The sequence below is a fragment of the Chiloscyllium punctatum genome, chromosome 19 (assembly GCF_047496795.1).
Source record: "Chiloscyllium punctatum isolate Juve2018m chromosome 19, sChiPun1.3, whole genome shotgun sequence".
Taxonomy (NCBI): Eukaryota; Metazoa; Chordata; class Chondrichthyes; order Orectolobiformes; family Hemiscylliidae; genus Chiloscyllium; species Chiloscyllium punctatum.
This window is the reverse complement of record NC_092757.1, coordinates 92,660,704-92,677,929: the sequence shown is the minus strand read 5'-3', so window position 1 is coordinate 92,677,929 and position 17,226 is coordinate 92,660,704. Positions and strand designations below refer to the sequence as shown.

Genomic DNA, 17,226 nt, shown 5'->3' with positions numbered 1-17,226 from the left:
TTCCCACCAAGCCTTACTCATGCCCCAAAAGGGGACAAAGGGATATGAGGAGAAGATGGGGATTGGGGGATACGGGGAGAAGGTGGGTGGGTGGGGATTGAGGGACACAGGGAGAAGATGGGGATTGAGGGATACGGGGAGAAGGTGGGGATTGAGGGATACGGGGAGAAGGTGGGGATTGAATACATGTTTTATATCTGTTTATACATTTTCTGTCAGGCTGAAGAAAGCCTTTGTTTAAACTCTTAGAACAACCAGTTCATGGAGGTCTGCTGCTGCATTGCGAAGAGTCCCTGCACCTAATCCAGAAGTTCGAGGAGCAAGGGTGGTACAGTGGCTCAGTGGTTAGCACTGCTGCCTCACAGCACGAGGGAGCCGGGTTCGATTCCAGCCTCGGGCGACTGTCTGTGTGGAGTTTGCACATTCTCCCCGTGTCTGTGTGGGTTTCCTCTGAGTGCTCTGGCTTCCTCCTGCAGTCACAAAGATGTGCAGGTCAGGTGAATTGGCTATGCTAAATTGCCCATAGTGTCCAGGGATGTGTAGGCTAGGTGCATTGGTCAGGGGTAAATATTGGGTAGGGGAATAGGTCTAGGTGGGTAACTCTTTGGAGGGTCTGTGTGGACTTGTTGAGCCACACTGGAGGGATTCTAACTTGAAAAGCCCCACTCTAGGACTTGATATTAAGGAAGGTGTGTTCGCCATGAGACCATACCGATCGTGTATCAACCTGCAAATCCTTCCAAAGCATGTTGGTGAGAGTGGGAAAGATCCCTGGTCACCTGTGTGGGTTGAAGAAAGCGATAGCCTCCAGTATTGCTCAGGCTACAAATGCAGGAAAAGGCACATTGCCTTGGGGGTGTTGGGGTGGGTCAGAGACTGTCTGACTGGGTAGCTGGGGTGAGTGAGGTCAGATCAGGTGTGATCCCAGTTCAGACTGGGAGTGGATTTGGGACCTGTCGCATTTTGTTGGTGGAGATCTTGCTGCATGGATCAGAGCTGCCTTTGGACAGGGAACTCAACAACTGGTGCAGGTTTGTTACTCTGGTTTTATTTACAAATGTACTGGTTTGCTTTATTGAAGACATTTGCGTGTGACAATTACTGAGGCTGTTTCGGATGACACAGTTGAGATGGCGTATTCCCATAGTGCAGCCTCCCATGTTCCAGGTCCCAGCTTTTATTCATGTGTTAAAGGCTGCTCCATGCACTTGAACCAGTATCTGGCGATGGACCGTGGGTAAGAGGGTCGAGCGGACGCCACGCGCTTTGTATCCAAATCCACTCGGTAATATTTATCTGGAATTAGAAAGTCAATCAGATGCTCAGTTACACAATTGAGATTTTAGTATGAGTTTTCCCAGTGTTTTGGGATTTTTAATTCATAGGATGTGGGCATCATTGGCTGGTCCACATTAGTGCCAATCCCTAGTTGCCCCCTTGAGAAGGTGGGGGTGAGCTGCCTTCTTGAACCGCTGCAGTCCATGTGCTGTGGGTTGACCCACAATGTCCCTTAGGGAGGGAATCCCAGGATTCTGACCCAGTGACAGTGAAGGAATGGGGATATATTTCCAACTCAGGATGGGGAGGGGCTTGGAGGGGAACTTGCAGGGGGTGGTGTTCCCATGTATCTGCTGCCCTTGTCCTTCTCGATGGAAGTGGATGTGGGTTTGGAAGTTGCTGTCTGAGGATCTTTGGTGAATTTCTGCAGTGTATCTTGTGCATAGTACACACTGCTGTTACTGAGCGTGGGTCGTGGAGGGAGGGGGTGTTTGTGGATGTGGTACCAATCAAGTGGGGGCTGCTTTGTCCTGGATGGTGTTAAGCTTTCTGAGTGTTGTTGGGGCTGCCCCCATCCAGGGCAAGTGGGGAGTATTCCATCACACTCCTGACTTGTACCTTGTAGATGGTGGACAGGCTTTGGGGAGTCAGGAGGGGAGTTACTCGCTGCAGTATTCCCAGCCTCTGACCTGCTCTTGTAGCCACCGCATTAATACGGTGAGTCCAGCTGAGATTCTGGTTAGTGGTAACCTCTCCCCCCTCCCCTTCCCCTGCACCCCCACCCCAGGATGTTGATTTTGGGAGATGGTCTATGTTTCTGTGTGTATGTAATGATATTGAATATAAAACTGCGATTGTTGGATTCTCTGTAGTTGGAGATGGTCTTTGCCTGGCAGGAATGTTCCTTACCATTTCTCAGTCCAAGCCTGAATAACTGCACTGGGACATGGACTGCTTCAGTTTCTGAGGAGTGGTGAATGGTGCTGAACACTGCACAATCATGGTTGAACTTCCCACCTTTGACCTTATGATGGAGGCAAGGTCATTGATGAAGCAGCTGAAGGTGGTTGGACCTAGGACACTACCCTGAGGAACTCCTGCAGAGATGTCCTGGAGCTGAGATAACTGACCCTCCATAATCACAACCATCTTCTTATGTGTCAGGTATGACTCCAACCAGCAGAGAGTTTGCCCCCTGATACCCATTGATTCCAGTCTTGTTAGAGTTCTTTGGTGCCACACTTGGTGAAATGTGGTGTCAAGGGCACTCCTTCTCATCTGCCCTCTGTTTGTCCATGTTTAAACTAAGGTGATGGGGAGTGCTTCTCCCTGAGGTTTGAGGATTTGAGCCATGTTTCCCCAGGATTTAAGTTTGGGGGTGTAATGAACTTGGCCGAAGAACGCTGGGTGTAATTGTGATGGCCACCATAGTCACATAGGTGACTCATGCTCATCGCATTTCTCAGAGTGACTGTCTGGTGCTCTCCCACAATTCACTCGACTCATGGCCCCCCCTCAATGCTGAAGCAAAGCAAGCTGGGGAGGGAGGGATGGAGGGAGGGCGAGGTGAATGAACCTTTGAGGTGTGACAGCTCCATGTTACCTTTCACAAAGAAGTAGACACTCTGGCTGGGGATGAGCGAGAACAGATCCATATCCATGCTCGAGGACTGCTTCCTCCGCTGTTGTCTCCTTCGGTTCCACCTCAAGAACTTCCTCTGCTTCTTGGGCTTCCTCGGCTTGTGCCAGCCAAGACTTGGGAATTGGCGGATGAAGAAGAGTTTCCCAATCATGGCAGAGTCCACCCTGCCTGGGATGCCATGCCAATTTTCACTGATCAACCTGGGCTCACTGGCACCAACTGAAATACAGAACACCAGGGCAGGAATCAAATCAATCAGTGGAGATGGTGGGGGGGAGGGGGGGGGGGGGGGGGGGATCATGAGACTCAACACCTGGTTGGCAGATTACAGCCAGAAAACTCAATGATCCAAACTGAATAGAATCAAATGAGACCATTCAACCCATCAATTCTGTACTAGCTCTGTCAGAGCAACTCCCCAGTCCTACTCACCCACCTTTTCCCAAGAAAAATATCAAATTCACTCTTGAAACCCCTGACTGAATCTGCCTCAACCATACTCTCACACAGTCCGGATCCTAACTTTAAGCTGCGTGATAAAGGCTTTTCATGTGTCATCATAATTTCTTTCATAAATTTCCGTAAATATGTACCTTTCTGTTCTCAGTCCTTCCACCACTAGGAACAACTTCTCCCTGTCTGTCCAGACACTTCATGGAATTGAACAGCTCAACAATCAAATCCTCTCTCAAACCTCTCTACCCTAAGGTAAGGTAGAGATAGCAACAACAGGAGAAAAATAACCTGCAGGAAAGCAAAAGATTTTAAACGTAAGGAGGGCTCATGCATTGGGACTGAACCCTCTTCCAGGTTTTATCCTGTCTGGACTTTAGGAACAACAGGGCTGAAATTTTATTCATTAATGGGATGTGGGTGTCCATGGCTGGGCCAGCATTTATTGCCCATCCCTAGTTGCCCCTTGAGAAGGTGGGGGTGAGCTGCCTTCTTGAGCCGCTGCAGTCCATGTACTGAGTGTAGACCCACAATGCCATTAGGGAGGGAATTCCAAGATTTTGACCCAGTGACAGTGAAGAAATGGCGATACATTTCCAAGTCAGGATAGTGAGGGGCTTGGAAGGGAACTTGCAGGGGGTGGAGTTCCCATGTATCAGCTGCCCCTTGTCCTTCTAAATGGAAGTGGACCTGGGTTTGGAAGGTGCTGCCTGAGGATCTTTGGTGAATTTCTGCAGGGCATCTTGTAGATGGTACACACTGCTGCTACTGAGCGTCGGTGGGGGAGGGAGTGGGTGTTTGTGGATGTGGGGCCAATCAAGCGGCTGCTTTGCCCTGGATGGTATCAAGCTTCCTGAGTGTTGTTGGAGCTGCCCCCATCCAGGGCAAGTGGGGAATATTCCATCACCCTCCTGACTTGTACCTTGTAGATGGTGGGACAGGCTTTGGGGAATCAGGAGGGGAGTTACTCACTGCAGTATTCCTAGTCTCTGACCTGCTCTTGTAGCCATTGTCCAGTTCAGTATCTGGTGAATGGTAACCCCCAGGGATGTTGATAGTGAGCAATTCAGTGATGGTAATGCCATTGAATGTGATGGTTGGATTCTCTCTTGTTAGAGTTGGTTACTGCCTGGCAGTTTTGTGGTACAAATATTACCTCTAACTGGACCTGAAACATTAATTCTGTATTCTCTCCACAGACGCTACAGACCTGTTGAGTTTTTCCAGTAATTCTATTTTTATTTCTTCTAATATGTCAGCTCAAACCAGGAATGATAGCACTGCACTGAGGGACTCCTGTTGAGATGATTGACATCCAACAACAACTATCTTCTTTTGTGCAAAATATGGCTCCAACAAGTAAAGAGGGTTTCTTCTGAGTACCTCTGACTCTGAGCTGTTGATGATACCTTCCATGACTTTATTGATGCTTGTTGAGACGGTAATTAGCCAGATTGTTTGTGTCTAGGACATTCTGGGTAACTTTCCACATTGTCAAGGTTGAGAGGTGACTTATTTGAGTAATTTAAGATAATCAGAGGGTTAGATAGGGTGGACAGTGAGAGTCTTTACCTAGGATAGTGATGGCTAGCATGAGGGGGCATAGCTTCAAATTGAGGAGTGATAGATATAGGAAAGATGTCAGAGGTAGTTTCTTTACTCAGAGAGTAACAGGGGCATGGAACGCACTGCCTGCAACAGCAGTAAACTTGCCAACATTATAGGCATTTAAATGGTCACTGGATAGACATCTGGACAAGAATGGAATAGTGTCGGTTAGATGGGCTTCAGATTGGTTCCACAGGTCGGTGCAACATCGAGGGCCGAAGGGCCTGTACTGCGCTGGAATGTTCCATGTTTTAACTATTGCCAGAATGTTATCAGGGCCCATTGCCCTTGCAACATCCAGTGCCTTCAGTTTTTTCTTGATATCACCTAGAGTGAATCAAATTGACTGAAGACTGGTATCTGTGATGCTGGGACCCACTGGGAGAGGCTGAGATGGATCACCCACTTGGCACTTCTGGCTGAGGATTGCCACAAAAGCTGCAGCCTTATCTTTTGCATTAATGGCTGGGCCCTTCCATCATTGAGCACGGGGATATTTGTGGAGCCTCCTCCTCCAGTGAGATATAGAGTCACAGAGATGTACACAGTATGGAAACAGACCCTTCGGTCCAACCCGTCCATGATGACCTGATATCCCAACCCAATCTAGTCCCACCTGCCAACACCCGCCCTTATCCCTCCAAACCCTTCCTGTTCATATACCCATCTAGAGGCCTTTTAAATGTTACAATTGTACCAGCCTCCACCACATCCTCTGGCAGCTCATTCCATACACGTACCACCCTCTGCGTGAAAAAGATCCCCCTTAGGTTTCTTTTATATCTTTCCCCTCTCACCCTAAACCTATGCCCCTCTAGTTCTGTACTCCCCGATCCCAGGGAAAAGACTTTGTCCATTTACCCTATCCATGCCCCTCATGATTTTGTAAACCTCCATTAGGTCACCCCTCAGCCTCCGACGCTCCAGGGAAAACAGCCCCAGCCTATTCAGCCTCTCCCTATAGCTCAAATCCTCCAACCCTGGCGACATCTTTGTGAATCTTTTCTGACCCCTTTCAACATCCTTCTGATAGGATTGCACGCAATTTTCCAAAACTGGCTTAACCAACATCCTGTACAGCTGCAACATGACCTCCCAACTCCTGTACTCAATACTCTGACCAATAAAGGAAAGCCTTCTTCACTATCCTATCTGCCTGCGACTCCACTTTCAAGGAGCTATGAACCTGCACTGCAAGGTCTCTTTGTTCAGCAACACTCCCCAGGGACTTACCATTAAGTGTATAAGTCCTTTCCCAGAATGCACATTTATCTAAATTAAACTCCATCTGCCACGCCTCAGCCCATTGGCCCATGTGATCAAGATCCTGTTGTGATCTGAGGGAACCCTCTTCGCTGGCCATTCATGACTGGGTGTGGCAGGACTGCAGAGCTTCGATCTGATTGTTGCTTGTGGGATCACTCATCTCTATCCATTGCTAGGTAAAACCGAGGACTGCAAATGCTGGTGACCCGAGTCTAGATTAGAGCGGTGCTGGAAAAGCACAACAGGTCAGGCAGCATCCAATCCTGCTCCTCGAATGCTGCCTGACCTGCTGTGCTTTTCCAGCACCACTCTATCCCTTGCTGCATATGCTGTTTCACATGCAAGTAGTCCTGTTTGGTAGCTTTACCAGGTTGACCCCTCATTTTTAGGTCTGCCTGCTGCTGCTCCTGGCATACCCTCCTGCATTCACTGAATTAAGGCTGATCCCCTGGCTTGATGGTAATGGTAGAAATAACAGAACATGAGGATACAGATTTTATTTGAGTACAAATCTGCTGCTGCTGATTACCCTTATGAAGGCCTGGTCTTGAGATGAAGAGGAAGGGAATAGAGGCATATGGCTCCTGGAAGGGAAGACAGTTTTGGTATGGTAGGGCAAAATGTGTCAGTAGAGGCTTGGAGGGCCGAAGGGCCTGTGCCTGTGCTGTATTGGTCTTTGTTCTGGATCTAGTGGAAGTCTATCCCATTTAGCACAGTCATAGTACCACACATCATGACGGAGAGGAATCTCGATGTGAAGACATTTGTGGGAAACATACTACCGTTTCAGCCCAGCTTGGAGACCAAGCTGCAGGAACAGGAGACTTTCCTGTCGCTTCCTGAAACTGAAACCTCATTGCTATCCAACAACTGAGTCTCCTTAAAGCAAAGAGTTCCCTCTCTCCAAGCTGTGATCACATCTGACCCCTGCTTTCAAACTCATCCAAGATTAAACTATTCCAAGTCCTCTTCCCCCCACCCCGATTAGAATCCAAAACGGGGCCACCAACATGACAGGAACTGAACCAAAGAAGAGAACAGCCTAGGATTACCGTTTGAAGTATCTGCGAAGAGGCGGATAAAGACATCCTCCCAACTGCTGTCCATATCTGAGTACCTCAGAAACACGTCAGAGATCAATGAATCAGCACACTCCTTCTGGGTTGGCTGGTTTTGGAAGACATATTCCCAATAGGAATTCCCTGGAGAGAAATCAATCGACCAGATGTTCAATCAGTTCCTGTACCAAGACAGGTAAAGGTCACTGAATCAGAAGATTGGAAACATCCTCCTTACCTTTGAAGAAATAAACTCGCTCTTTACCATCAATATTGCAGGCAGGCACTGCCAGTGAGGCATCAATATTGTTTGGAATGCCAGGGAAGCCATCCTTGATCAGTCTTGGGAAATCACGTTCCAGAATTCCATCAGAAAACCGCCAGTAAGAATCACCCTGGGGGAGCACGGCAAGTATTAGGATCACAGAGAGTTCTGACTCAGCATCGAAGAGTGGGCCCCTCCTCAAGCTAGCAACATCATCTCAATTCTCTCCTTGAAAAGAATACACCGCCCAACAAAATTCTCAACTAACAGAAGCTCCCTCCACACTGTCCCCACATCAAACACTCTCAGGACAGGGACAGCACAGGGTTAGATACAGAGTAAAGCTCCCTCCACACTGTCCCCACATCAAACACTCTCAGAACAAGGACAGCACGGGGTTAGATACAGAGTAAAGCTCCCTCCACACTGTCCCCACATCAAACTCTCCCAGGACAGGGACAGCATGGGGTTAGATATAGAGTAAAGCTCCCTCTACACTGTCCCCATCAAACACTGTCAGAACAAGGACAGCACAGAGTTAGATACGGAGTAAAGCTCCCTCCACACTGTCCCCATCAAACACTCCCAGGACAGGGACAGCACGGGGTTAGATACAGAGTAAAGCTCCCTCTACACTGTCCACATCAAACACTCTCAGAACAAGGACAGCACAGAGTTAGATACAGAGTAAAGATCCCTCTACACTCTCCCCACATCAAACACGATCAGAACAAGGACAGCACAGAGTTAGATACAGAGTAAAGCTTTCTCTACACTGTCCCCACATCAAACACTCCCAGGACAGGGACAGCACGGAGTTAGATACAGAGTAAAGCTCCCTCTACATTGTCCACATCAAACACTCCTATGACAGGGACAGCACAGAGTTATATAGAGAGTGAAGCTCCCTCTACACCGTCTCCCATCAAACACCCCCATGACAGTGACAGCACGGGGTTAGATACAGAGTAAAGCTCCCTCTACACTGTCCCCATCAAACTCTCCCAGGACAGGGACAGCACGGGGTAAGATACAGAGTAAAGCTCCCTCTACACTGTCCCCCATCAAACACACCCAGGACAGGGACAGCACGGGGTTAGATACAGAGTAAAGCTCTGTCTACACTGTCCCCATCTAACACTCCCAGGACAGGGACAGCACGGGGTTAGATACAGAGTAAAGCTCTCTCTACACTGTCCCCTATCAAACACTCCCAGGGACAAGGACAGCACGGGGTGAGATACAGAGTAAAGCTCCCTCTACACTGTCCCCCATCAAACACTCCCAGGGACAGGGACAGCACGGGGTTAGATACAGAGTAAAGCTCCCTCTACACTGTCCTCATCAAACACTCCCAGGACAGGGACAGCACGGGGTGAGAGACAGAGTAAAGCTCCCTCTACACTGTCCTCATCAAACACCCCCAGGACAGGGACAGCACGGGGTTAGATACAGAGTGAAGCTCCCTCTACACTGTCCCCCATCAAACACTCCCAGGGACAGGGACAGCACGGGGTTAGATACAGAGTAAAGCTCCCTCTACACTGTCCTCATCAAACACCCCCAGGACAGGGACAGCACGGGGTGAGAGACAGTCAGACCATGGCTGAATCACAGAATGCCTCTCATAAAACAAACTGCCCAAGACAAGACATGTGACAGTTGACAGTAGTACCTCTGGCAGGAGCGGGTGGTGGTTTAGTGGTAATGCCAGCAGACTGGTAACCCAGGCTAGTCACCTTATGACATGGGATCAAGTCCCACTACAGCAGCTGGAAGAATTGCAGTTCAACTTAGAAACTCTGGACTTACAAGCTGACCTGAGAAACGATGATCAAGAAACTACCACCCACTGAGAAGCTGTTCTGTTCTGTTCATGCCTGTTCAGGATGGAACTTTACCTGGTGTGGCCTACACGTAACTCCAGACCCACTGTGATTTGGGTGACTCTGAAATGGCTGAGCAAGCCACTCATTCAAGGGCAGGTCAGGAATTGCAGTAAAAAAGGCTTTGCCAACAACACTAAAAACTCATGAAAGAGATGCTTGAAACCTCTGTGACCTGGTATCCTCCCCCAGCACTCGCTATCAATGATTTACACTCACTCCCAAACTGACAACTCATTCTCGTTTCCCAACTCCAATCTGGTCTCAGCCCTAACTCTGTAACCTCTGCCAGCCCCAGAACCCCACCGTCATATCAGCTCATCTCTGCATTGACCTCCATTTATTCCAGATTTTAACTTCTTTGACATTAGAATCATAGAATCCCTACAATGTGGATACAGACCATTTGGCCCAACAAGTCCACACCAGCCCTTTGAAGAGTAACCAACTCAGACCCATTCCCCTATCCTATAACTCTACATTTACCCCTGACTAATGCACCTAACCTACAAATTAGATTAGATAAGACTCCCTACAGTGTAGAAACAGGCCCTTCAGGCCAACCAGTCCACACCGACCCTCCGAAAAGTAACCCATCCAGACCCATTTCCCTCTGACCTAACACTACGGGCAATTTCCCATGGCCAATTCACCTGACCTGCACATCTTTGGACTGTGGGAGGAAACCGGAGCACCCGGAGGAAACCCACGCAGACACGGGGAGAATGTGCAAACTCCACACAGTCAGTCGCCTGAGGCGGGAATTGAACCCAGGTCTCTGGCGCTGTGAGGCAGCAGTGCTAACCACTTAGCCACCGTGCCGCCCCCCACCACCATGCTGACATTGTTAGTTGCCTGGCTGTCTAGCTCAGTGATCCCTTCCTCCAGGCAGCTCCCCTGTTTAAGGCCCTCCTTAAAGCCAACCTCTTTGGCCCAAACGCTTGATCACATGGTCCTGTAACCCCACCTGCAGCTCAGTGTCACACCGTTATTGATAACTGCACTTCTGAACGGTCTGTGGATTATTTAATGCTACATTACTTCAACTTGCTGCTCTTTCAGAGAGACGGAGAACAGATCTTAGAAATTCAAACCTTGAAAATGTAGGTTTTTCCCTCACAGTTAATTCGTGTGAATGCGGCATCAACTGGACCACGCATTCCCCACACTTCACTTATCAGTCTGGGATAGTCTGAAATAACACTGTACTTGTCCAGTTCATAAAAATATTCTCCTGGAAAGAGAGATAAATAAGATAATAGCACATAGAGTCATACTGTCATACAGCACAGATACAGATCAATGGTGGAGAGAGTGAGGACTGCAAATGCTGGAGATCAGAGTCAAGAGTGTGGTGCTGGAAAAGCACAGCAGGTCAGGCAGCATCCGAGGAGCAGGAGAATCGATGGTGGTGGTGGTGAGGCTGAGGGGAAGGTAGCTGGAAATGCGATAGGTGGATGAAGGTGGAGGCTGATGGTGATAGGTCGGAGAGGAAGGTGGAGCAGATAGGTGGGAAGGAAGATGGACAGGTAGGACAGGTCATGAGGGCGGTGCCAAGTTGGAGGGTTGAGAGGAGAGGAAATGGGTAAACTGGTGAAATCGACATTGATCCCGTGTGGTTGAGGGTCCAAGGGCAGAAGATGAGGCGTTCTTCCTTCTGGCGTCGGGTGGGTAAAGCTTGGCAGTGGAGGCAGCCCAGGACTTGCATGCCCTTGGCGGAGTGGGAGGGAGAGTTAAAGTATTCGGCCAAGGGCCGGGGGGGGTTGGTTAGTGCGTGTGGCCCAGAGATGTTCTCTGAAACATTCTGCAAGTCAGCATCCTGTCTCCCCAATGAAGAGGAGACCAATGATGTAACCATGCAAAAGCACCAACAACTGAAGCACAAATGGACTTCAAACAGGGCCTTTATCATTGGAAAATGCCATATGTGGAGCATACGAGTTGCAGGGTATTCCGATGGAAGGGGACACCTCGCCAGTCTGACTAAGCTTGGTAAACTCCATTTGAGTGAAGGCAATTGCATAGCCACATTCAGGACATATCCTGAGAGAGGGACTGTAGGTCAGCCCACAGCAAAACCTCAAAACGACACCAAGCCTCAATCAAACGTTTAAAATTTTCTTCAGGATCCAGCCCAGCAAGCCACTGTAGTTTCTGCTGGTATGCATACTCGAGACAGGAAAGGAGTCCTATCAGACCGAAACCAATAAACAGAACTCATACACCAGTTACCAGGAGAGTGCAAACCCTGGGACATCTGCCTACATATTTGGAACAGTTAAATTGTTGAGCAACATCCAAATCAGAACCAATCAAAATAAAAGTCTGGTTAACTGGTCACTTGTAGATCGATACTGGCGCTGCTGTTCCAGTGATCAGTCTGTAACGAAATTCACTCTGGATTTCAAACCTTAAGTTTGCACAAGGCCTGGGTTAGACTGAGAACCTATACCAGGAACCTGTACAGTTAAGGGTGTGACTTCAGTTCTGGTTCCTTATGAGAGGCTGCTGGTTCAGTTACCACTGGTTGTAGGAAAACCCAAGCATCATGGGCAGAAACTGGTTGAGAACGATTATCTAGATTGGCTCAACATTTTTCAATGAGAAAATGGCTGCCAGAGTGAAGTTGTAATTAAATACCTGGAGGCATGTCAAGAAGGTCAAGGGTCTATCAAAGCAGCCAAGGCCACCTTGCATGTTGACCAGGAAGCAATCCCACGATATTGCAAGGCCCACTTAGTGCTAATTGCCTTATGGGCCAAAGTACAGGCAGATATCAGGAGGCTGGGAAGTTAAGGGGTCATCAAACCAGTCCAGTTTGCGAAATGCGCTCCACCCATTTACAGAGTAAAGCTCCCTCTACACTTTCTCCTGTCAAACACTCCCATGACAGGGCCAGTACAGGGTTAGATACACAGTAAAGCTCCCTCTATACTATCCCCAGAAAACACTCCCATGACAGGGACAGTACAGGGTTAGATACAGAGTAAAGCTCCCTCTACACTCATTCCCAATCAAGCATTCCCAGGACAGGGACAGCATGGGGTTAGGTACAGAGTAAAGCTTTCTCTACTATGTCTCCCATCTAACACTCCCAGGACAGGGACAGCACGGGGTTAGAGACAGAATAAACCTGCACCCCAATAAAGTAACTGGTCCACAGTGAAACTCCCCTCTGTTCCCTTTGGTCAGTATGTGATGGTTTGGATGGTGTCCAGGTGGGGCTGAGTGTGGGCAGATGGTTACAGGGAGAGCAGATATCTATGTGCAGTACCTTTGATCAGGGCCAGCCTCACAGTATCACAGTGTATTCAGGTTAGAGTTGGACTGTTGAAAGGTGATATCAGGGAGCACTTTCTCACACAGAGGAGTGGAATCTGGGGCATCTCCCCGCACCCCCCCTCCCCCCCTCCCCCCCTCCCCCCTCCCCCGCCATACAGCATGCAGTCAGCTTACACATCCACCTTTGAGATTCATCTCCATATGATAGGCGAATGATCTAACAGGTTGCTAATCAAAGTGGGTAAAATGTGTTAAGCTGCGGATTTGCCATGATTAACATGAATGGCAATGGACGTGAGGGGCTGAATGGCCTCTTGCGATTTTAATGATCCTTGTTCAGAATTATACCCTGGAAAGCGTAGATCGATCCATTCTTGAGATCTGTGAATGCATCAATGGGTTGTCTACTGGTGCAGAGATCAACTGGTTCCCGCTGTGGTTCTGGCTCCAAACTTGGTGCTGGCTCTGGTTCCCCAGTCGGTTCCGGCTCTGGTTCTGCAGTCGGTTCTGGTTCCGGCTCTGGTTCCCCAGTCGGTTCCGGCTCTGGTTCCCTACTCGGTTCCGGCTCTGGTTCCCCAGTCGGTTCCGGCTCTGGTTGTACTGTCACATCAAAATAATCTGGTATGACCGTCCCATAGTCCACAGTGGGGGAGTCCAAGATATCAACATATTCATCCTCAGCCATGTGGAACACATCCCCACGAACTGCGATTATAGAGAACAAGAACATTATAATTATTCATAAATTGCATATGTTCATCGTTTTCAAAATTACTGATTCAATAAAGAGCAAACGAAGGTGCTACCTTGCATTAACCCCCAGAAGGAACTGACCCCAGTCAGAGGCAGACCCTTCAGGAAATGTATTGAGGGAGCCCTGCTCTGTCAGAGGGTCAGTGCTGAGGGAGTGGGCACTGTCGGAGGGTCAGTGCTATGGGTGTGCCGCACTGTCAGAGGGTCAGTGCTGAGGGAGTGGGCACTGTCGGAGGGTCAGTGCTGAGGGAGTGCCGCACTGTCAGAGGGTCAGTGCTGAGGGAGTGCCGCACTGTCAGAGGGTCAGTGCTGAGGGAGTGCCGCACTGTCGGAGGCTCAGTGCTGAGGGAGTGGGCACTGTCGGAGGGTCAGTACTGAGGGAGTGCTGCACTGTCGGAGGGTCAGTGCTGAGGGAGTGCCGCACTGTCGGAGGCTCAGTGCTGAGGGAGTGGGCACTGTCGGAGGGTCAGTACTGAGGGAGTGGGCACTGTCCGCGGGTCAGTGCTGAGGGAGTGCCGCACTGTCGGAGGCTCAGTGCTGAGGGAGTGGGCACTGTCGGAGGGTCAGTGCTGAGGGAGTGCCGCACTGTCGGAGGATCAGTGCTGAGGGAGTGCCGCACTGTCGGAGGGTCAGTGCTGAGGGAGCACTGCACTGTCAGAGGGTCAGTGCTGTGGGAGTGCCGCACTGTCGGAAGGTCAGTGCTGAGGGAGCACTGCACTGTCAGAGGGTCAGTGCTGAAGCAGTGCCGCACTGTCGGAGGGTCAGTGCTGAGGGAGTGCCGCAATGTAGGAGGGTCAGTGCTGAGGGAGTGCTGCACTGTCGAAGGGTCAGCGCTGAGGGAGTGCCGCACTGTCAGAGGGTCAGTACTGAGGGAGTGCTGCACTATCAGAGGGTCAGTGCTGAGGGAGTGCAGCACTGTCGGAGGGTCAGTGCTGAGGGAGTGGGCACTGTCGGAGGGTCAGTGCTGAGGGAGTGCTGCACTGTCGGAGGGTCAGTGCTGAGGGAGTGGGCACTGTCAGAGGGTCAGCGCTGTGGGAGTGCCGAACTGTCAGACGGTCAGTGCTGAGGGAGTGCCGCACTGTCGGAGGGTCAACGCTGAGGCAGTGCAGCACTATCCGAGGGTCAGTGCTGTGGGAGCGCCGCACTGTCGGAGGGTCAGTGCTGAGGGAGCGCCGCACTGTCGGAGGATCAGTGCTGAGGGAGTGCCGCACTGTCGGAGGGTCAGTACTGAGGGAGTGCAGCACTGTCGGATGATCAGTGCTGAGGGAGTGCCGCACTGTCGGAGGGTCAGTGCTATGGGTGTGCCGCACTGTTGGAGGGTCAGTGCTGAGGGAGTGCCGCACTGTCGGAGGGTCAGTGCTGAGGGAGTGCCGCACTGTCGGAGGGTCAGTGCTGAGGGAGTGCCGCACTGTCGGAGGGTCAGTGCTGTGGGAGTGCCACACTGTCGGAGGGTCAGTGCTGAGGGAGTGCTGCACTGTCGGAGGGTCAGTGCTGTGGGAGTGCCACACTGTCGGAGGGTCAGTGCTGTGGGAGTGCCGCACTGTCGGAGGGTCAGTGCTGAGGGAGTGCTGCACTGTCAGAGGGTCAGTGCTGAGGTTCTGCTGCACTTTCAGGGGGGTCAGAACTGATACAAATGTCTGTGTGTCTGTGTCTAAATAGTTTTGTTACCTCTTTTACAGACAGTATCGTAATCCTCACAGCAGCTCGTGTAGAATTTGCACATGTTATCGCACTGACATTTCTGTAAAGGATTGAAGCTCTTGTCACAGCGACCAACACAAGACCCTGAAAAACAACAACCACGTACAAATTGTAAATCACCTGGACCAGTTCTGTCACAACACAGACAGGCAATGAAACCCATTCACTTTGTGAATTACCAAACACAGCAGCCATTTTGTGCTCTGTGAGATCTCACAAACAATGACTTAGTGCTGGATAGGTAGCGAATGGATCCATATCACCCACTGCTTTGTGTTTAGAGACATTGAATCTTCCTATACAAGGATAAGCAGAACTGTACATAGTACTGGCCTGCTGAGGCATTAAGTATATCAGATGCTGAAGGAGACAGATTTTTAATCAGGAAGGGAATAAAGGGTTTCTTGGGAAAAGGCAGGAAAGTGGATTTGAGAACTTTCAGATCAGTGGGGTTTGCCCTTAACATTCTGATACAGAGCAGGGACTAGCCTCTGAGCATTTGATGCCACTTTTTCTGATTTATCTTTTCTCTATGCAGTGTAGATCGACACTGCTGTTTGAAAAAAACAGGGTTGGAGGGTTTGAGCAACACAGAGAAGCTGAACAGGCTGGGGCTGTTTTCCCTGGAGCGTCAGAGGCTGAGGGGTGACCTTATACAGGTTTATAAAATCATGAGGGGCATGGATAGGGTGAATAGGCAAAGTCTTTTCCCTGGGGTTGGGGAGTCCAGAACTAGAGGGCATAGGTTTAGGGTGAGAGGGGTAAGATATAAGAAAGACCTAAGGGGCAACCTTTTCGCACAGAGGGTGGTGTGTGTACAGAATGAGCTGCCAGAGGATGTGGTGGAGGCTGGTACAATTACAGCATTTAAAAGGCACCTGGACGGCTTTATGAATAGGAAGGGTTTGGAGGGATACGGGCCAAATGCTGGTAACTGGACTAGATTAGTTTAGGATTCTGGTTGACATGGAGGAGTTGGACTGAAGGGTTTGTTTCTGTGCTGTACATCTCTCTCATCTGGTGGCAGTCATTTAATCCTAATGGCTAAAGCAGCAGCTGCTTTGGATTACAACCTCAAGAATTTTGTTTTGAGTTTGGCTGGAGAGTCCTCAGAATGTTGCCTTTTAGCAGCTTATTTGGCAGCTGCAGTAGTGATCCCATTACATTAGAAACCTGTCATTACCTCCAAATGATCTCTCACATCTACAAGGACAAGGACTGAAGAGTCATTGCAACACTGCTATTTACAATCTTCCCTCCAAGCCACACACCATCCTGACTTGTAAGTATTACTGTTCCAAATCTGTCATAGAATCAAAGAACCCCTACAGTGTGGAATGAGGCCATTCGGACCATCAAATCACTGGGTGAAACTTTGAAACGTACTCCCTGACAGCACTGTGGGTCTACCTACAGCACAGGAACTGTTGGTGGTTCAAGAAGACAGCTGACCACCACCTTCTCAAGGGCAATTAAGGACGGGCAATAAATGCTGGCCCAGTCAGTGACATCCACATCCCGAGAATCTTCACAAATTCTGCTCCGGAGACAGTCCATTTCAGCGTTGATTATCGCTTTATCCAAAGGCCCTGGTTTAGCTGGAGCTGTCACTATCATCAGAGAGCTGGTCATGAAATTCAGAAAGCAATCTGCTCACCTCGATCAGCCGATATAGTGCTAAGGAAGGAGCAGGCCACAAGAACAATCACAGGCTTCATCGCTGAAAAGAAGATTCTGCTGAACTCAGGAAGCAGAATTTAGGATTTAATCAGCTTGTGTTTGACTTTTCGGGACACTTTGTTTAAACTATTCTATTGATTTTCGGTAATAGTTAACGGATGACCCAACAATCTCATCGATTTTCCTACAAATCCAACTGTACAAACAGACGTCTATTTACCTTGTTGTAGACTCTGCTCCTGAAAACTCAACATTTAGCCCAAATCTTGACGCAACGTCAAAACAGAAGGCCTTTTTGGTAAATGTTTTTAAATAAATACTGTACCCCTTTAAATTATTAATTGTTAATCTTCA

At 49.4% G+C, this 17,226-nt stretch overlaps 1 protein-coding gene across 2 annotated transcripts; it reads right to left on the bottom strand.

Moving 5' to 3' along the window:
• Positions 1-1,028: 1,028 nt before the first annotated feature.
• Positions 1,029-16,976, bottom strand: LOC140491624 (vitronectin-like). 2 transcript variants are annotated; one of them, XM_072590078.1, is made up of 9 exons: positions 16,850-16,976; positions 15,160-15,276; positions 13,294-13,443; positions 13,087-13,245; positions 10,551-10,690; positions 7,544-7,700; positions 7,300-7,449; positions 2,882-3,139; positions 1,029-1,296 (listed from the first exon to the last, which is right to left on the bottom strand). In XM_072590078.1, the coding sequence occupies exons 1-9, from the start codon at positions 16,908-16,910 to the stop codon at positions 1,178-1,180; spliced, it is 1,311 nt and encodes a 436-aa protein (XP_072446179.1). In that variant the 5' UTR covers positions 16,911-16,976; the 3' UTR covers positions 1,029-1,177. The 2 variants fall into 2 exon arrangements, with proteins under 2 accessions (XP_072446179.1, XP_072446178.1); XM_072590077.1 differs by having other exon boundaries at positions 13,087-13,443.
• Between the last annotated feature and the right edge of the window lie 250 nt (positions 16,977-17,226).

Coding starts and splice junctions, on each gene's coding strand:
- LOC140491624 (XM_072590077.1), bottom strand. CDS start 16,910: ATGAAGCCTGTGATTGTTCTTGTGGCCTGCTCCTTCCTTAGCACTATA. Junction 7,701..10,550: donor GAAAAACCTACATTTTCAAG/GTTTGAATTTCT, acceptor GTGCTCCCCCAG/GGTGATTCTTACTGGCGGTT. Junction 3,140..7,299: donor CTTCGCAGATACTTCAAACG/GTAATCCTAGGC, acceptor TCTGTATTTCAG/TTGGTGCCAGTGAGCCCAGG.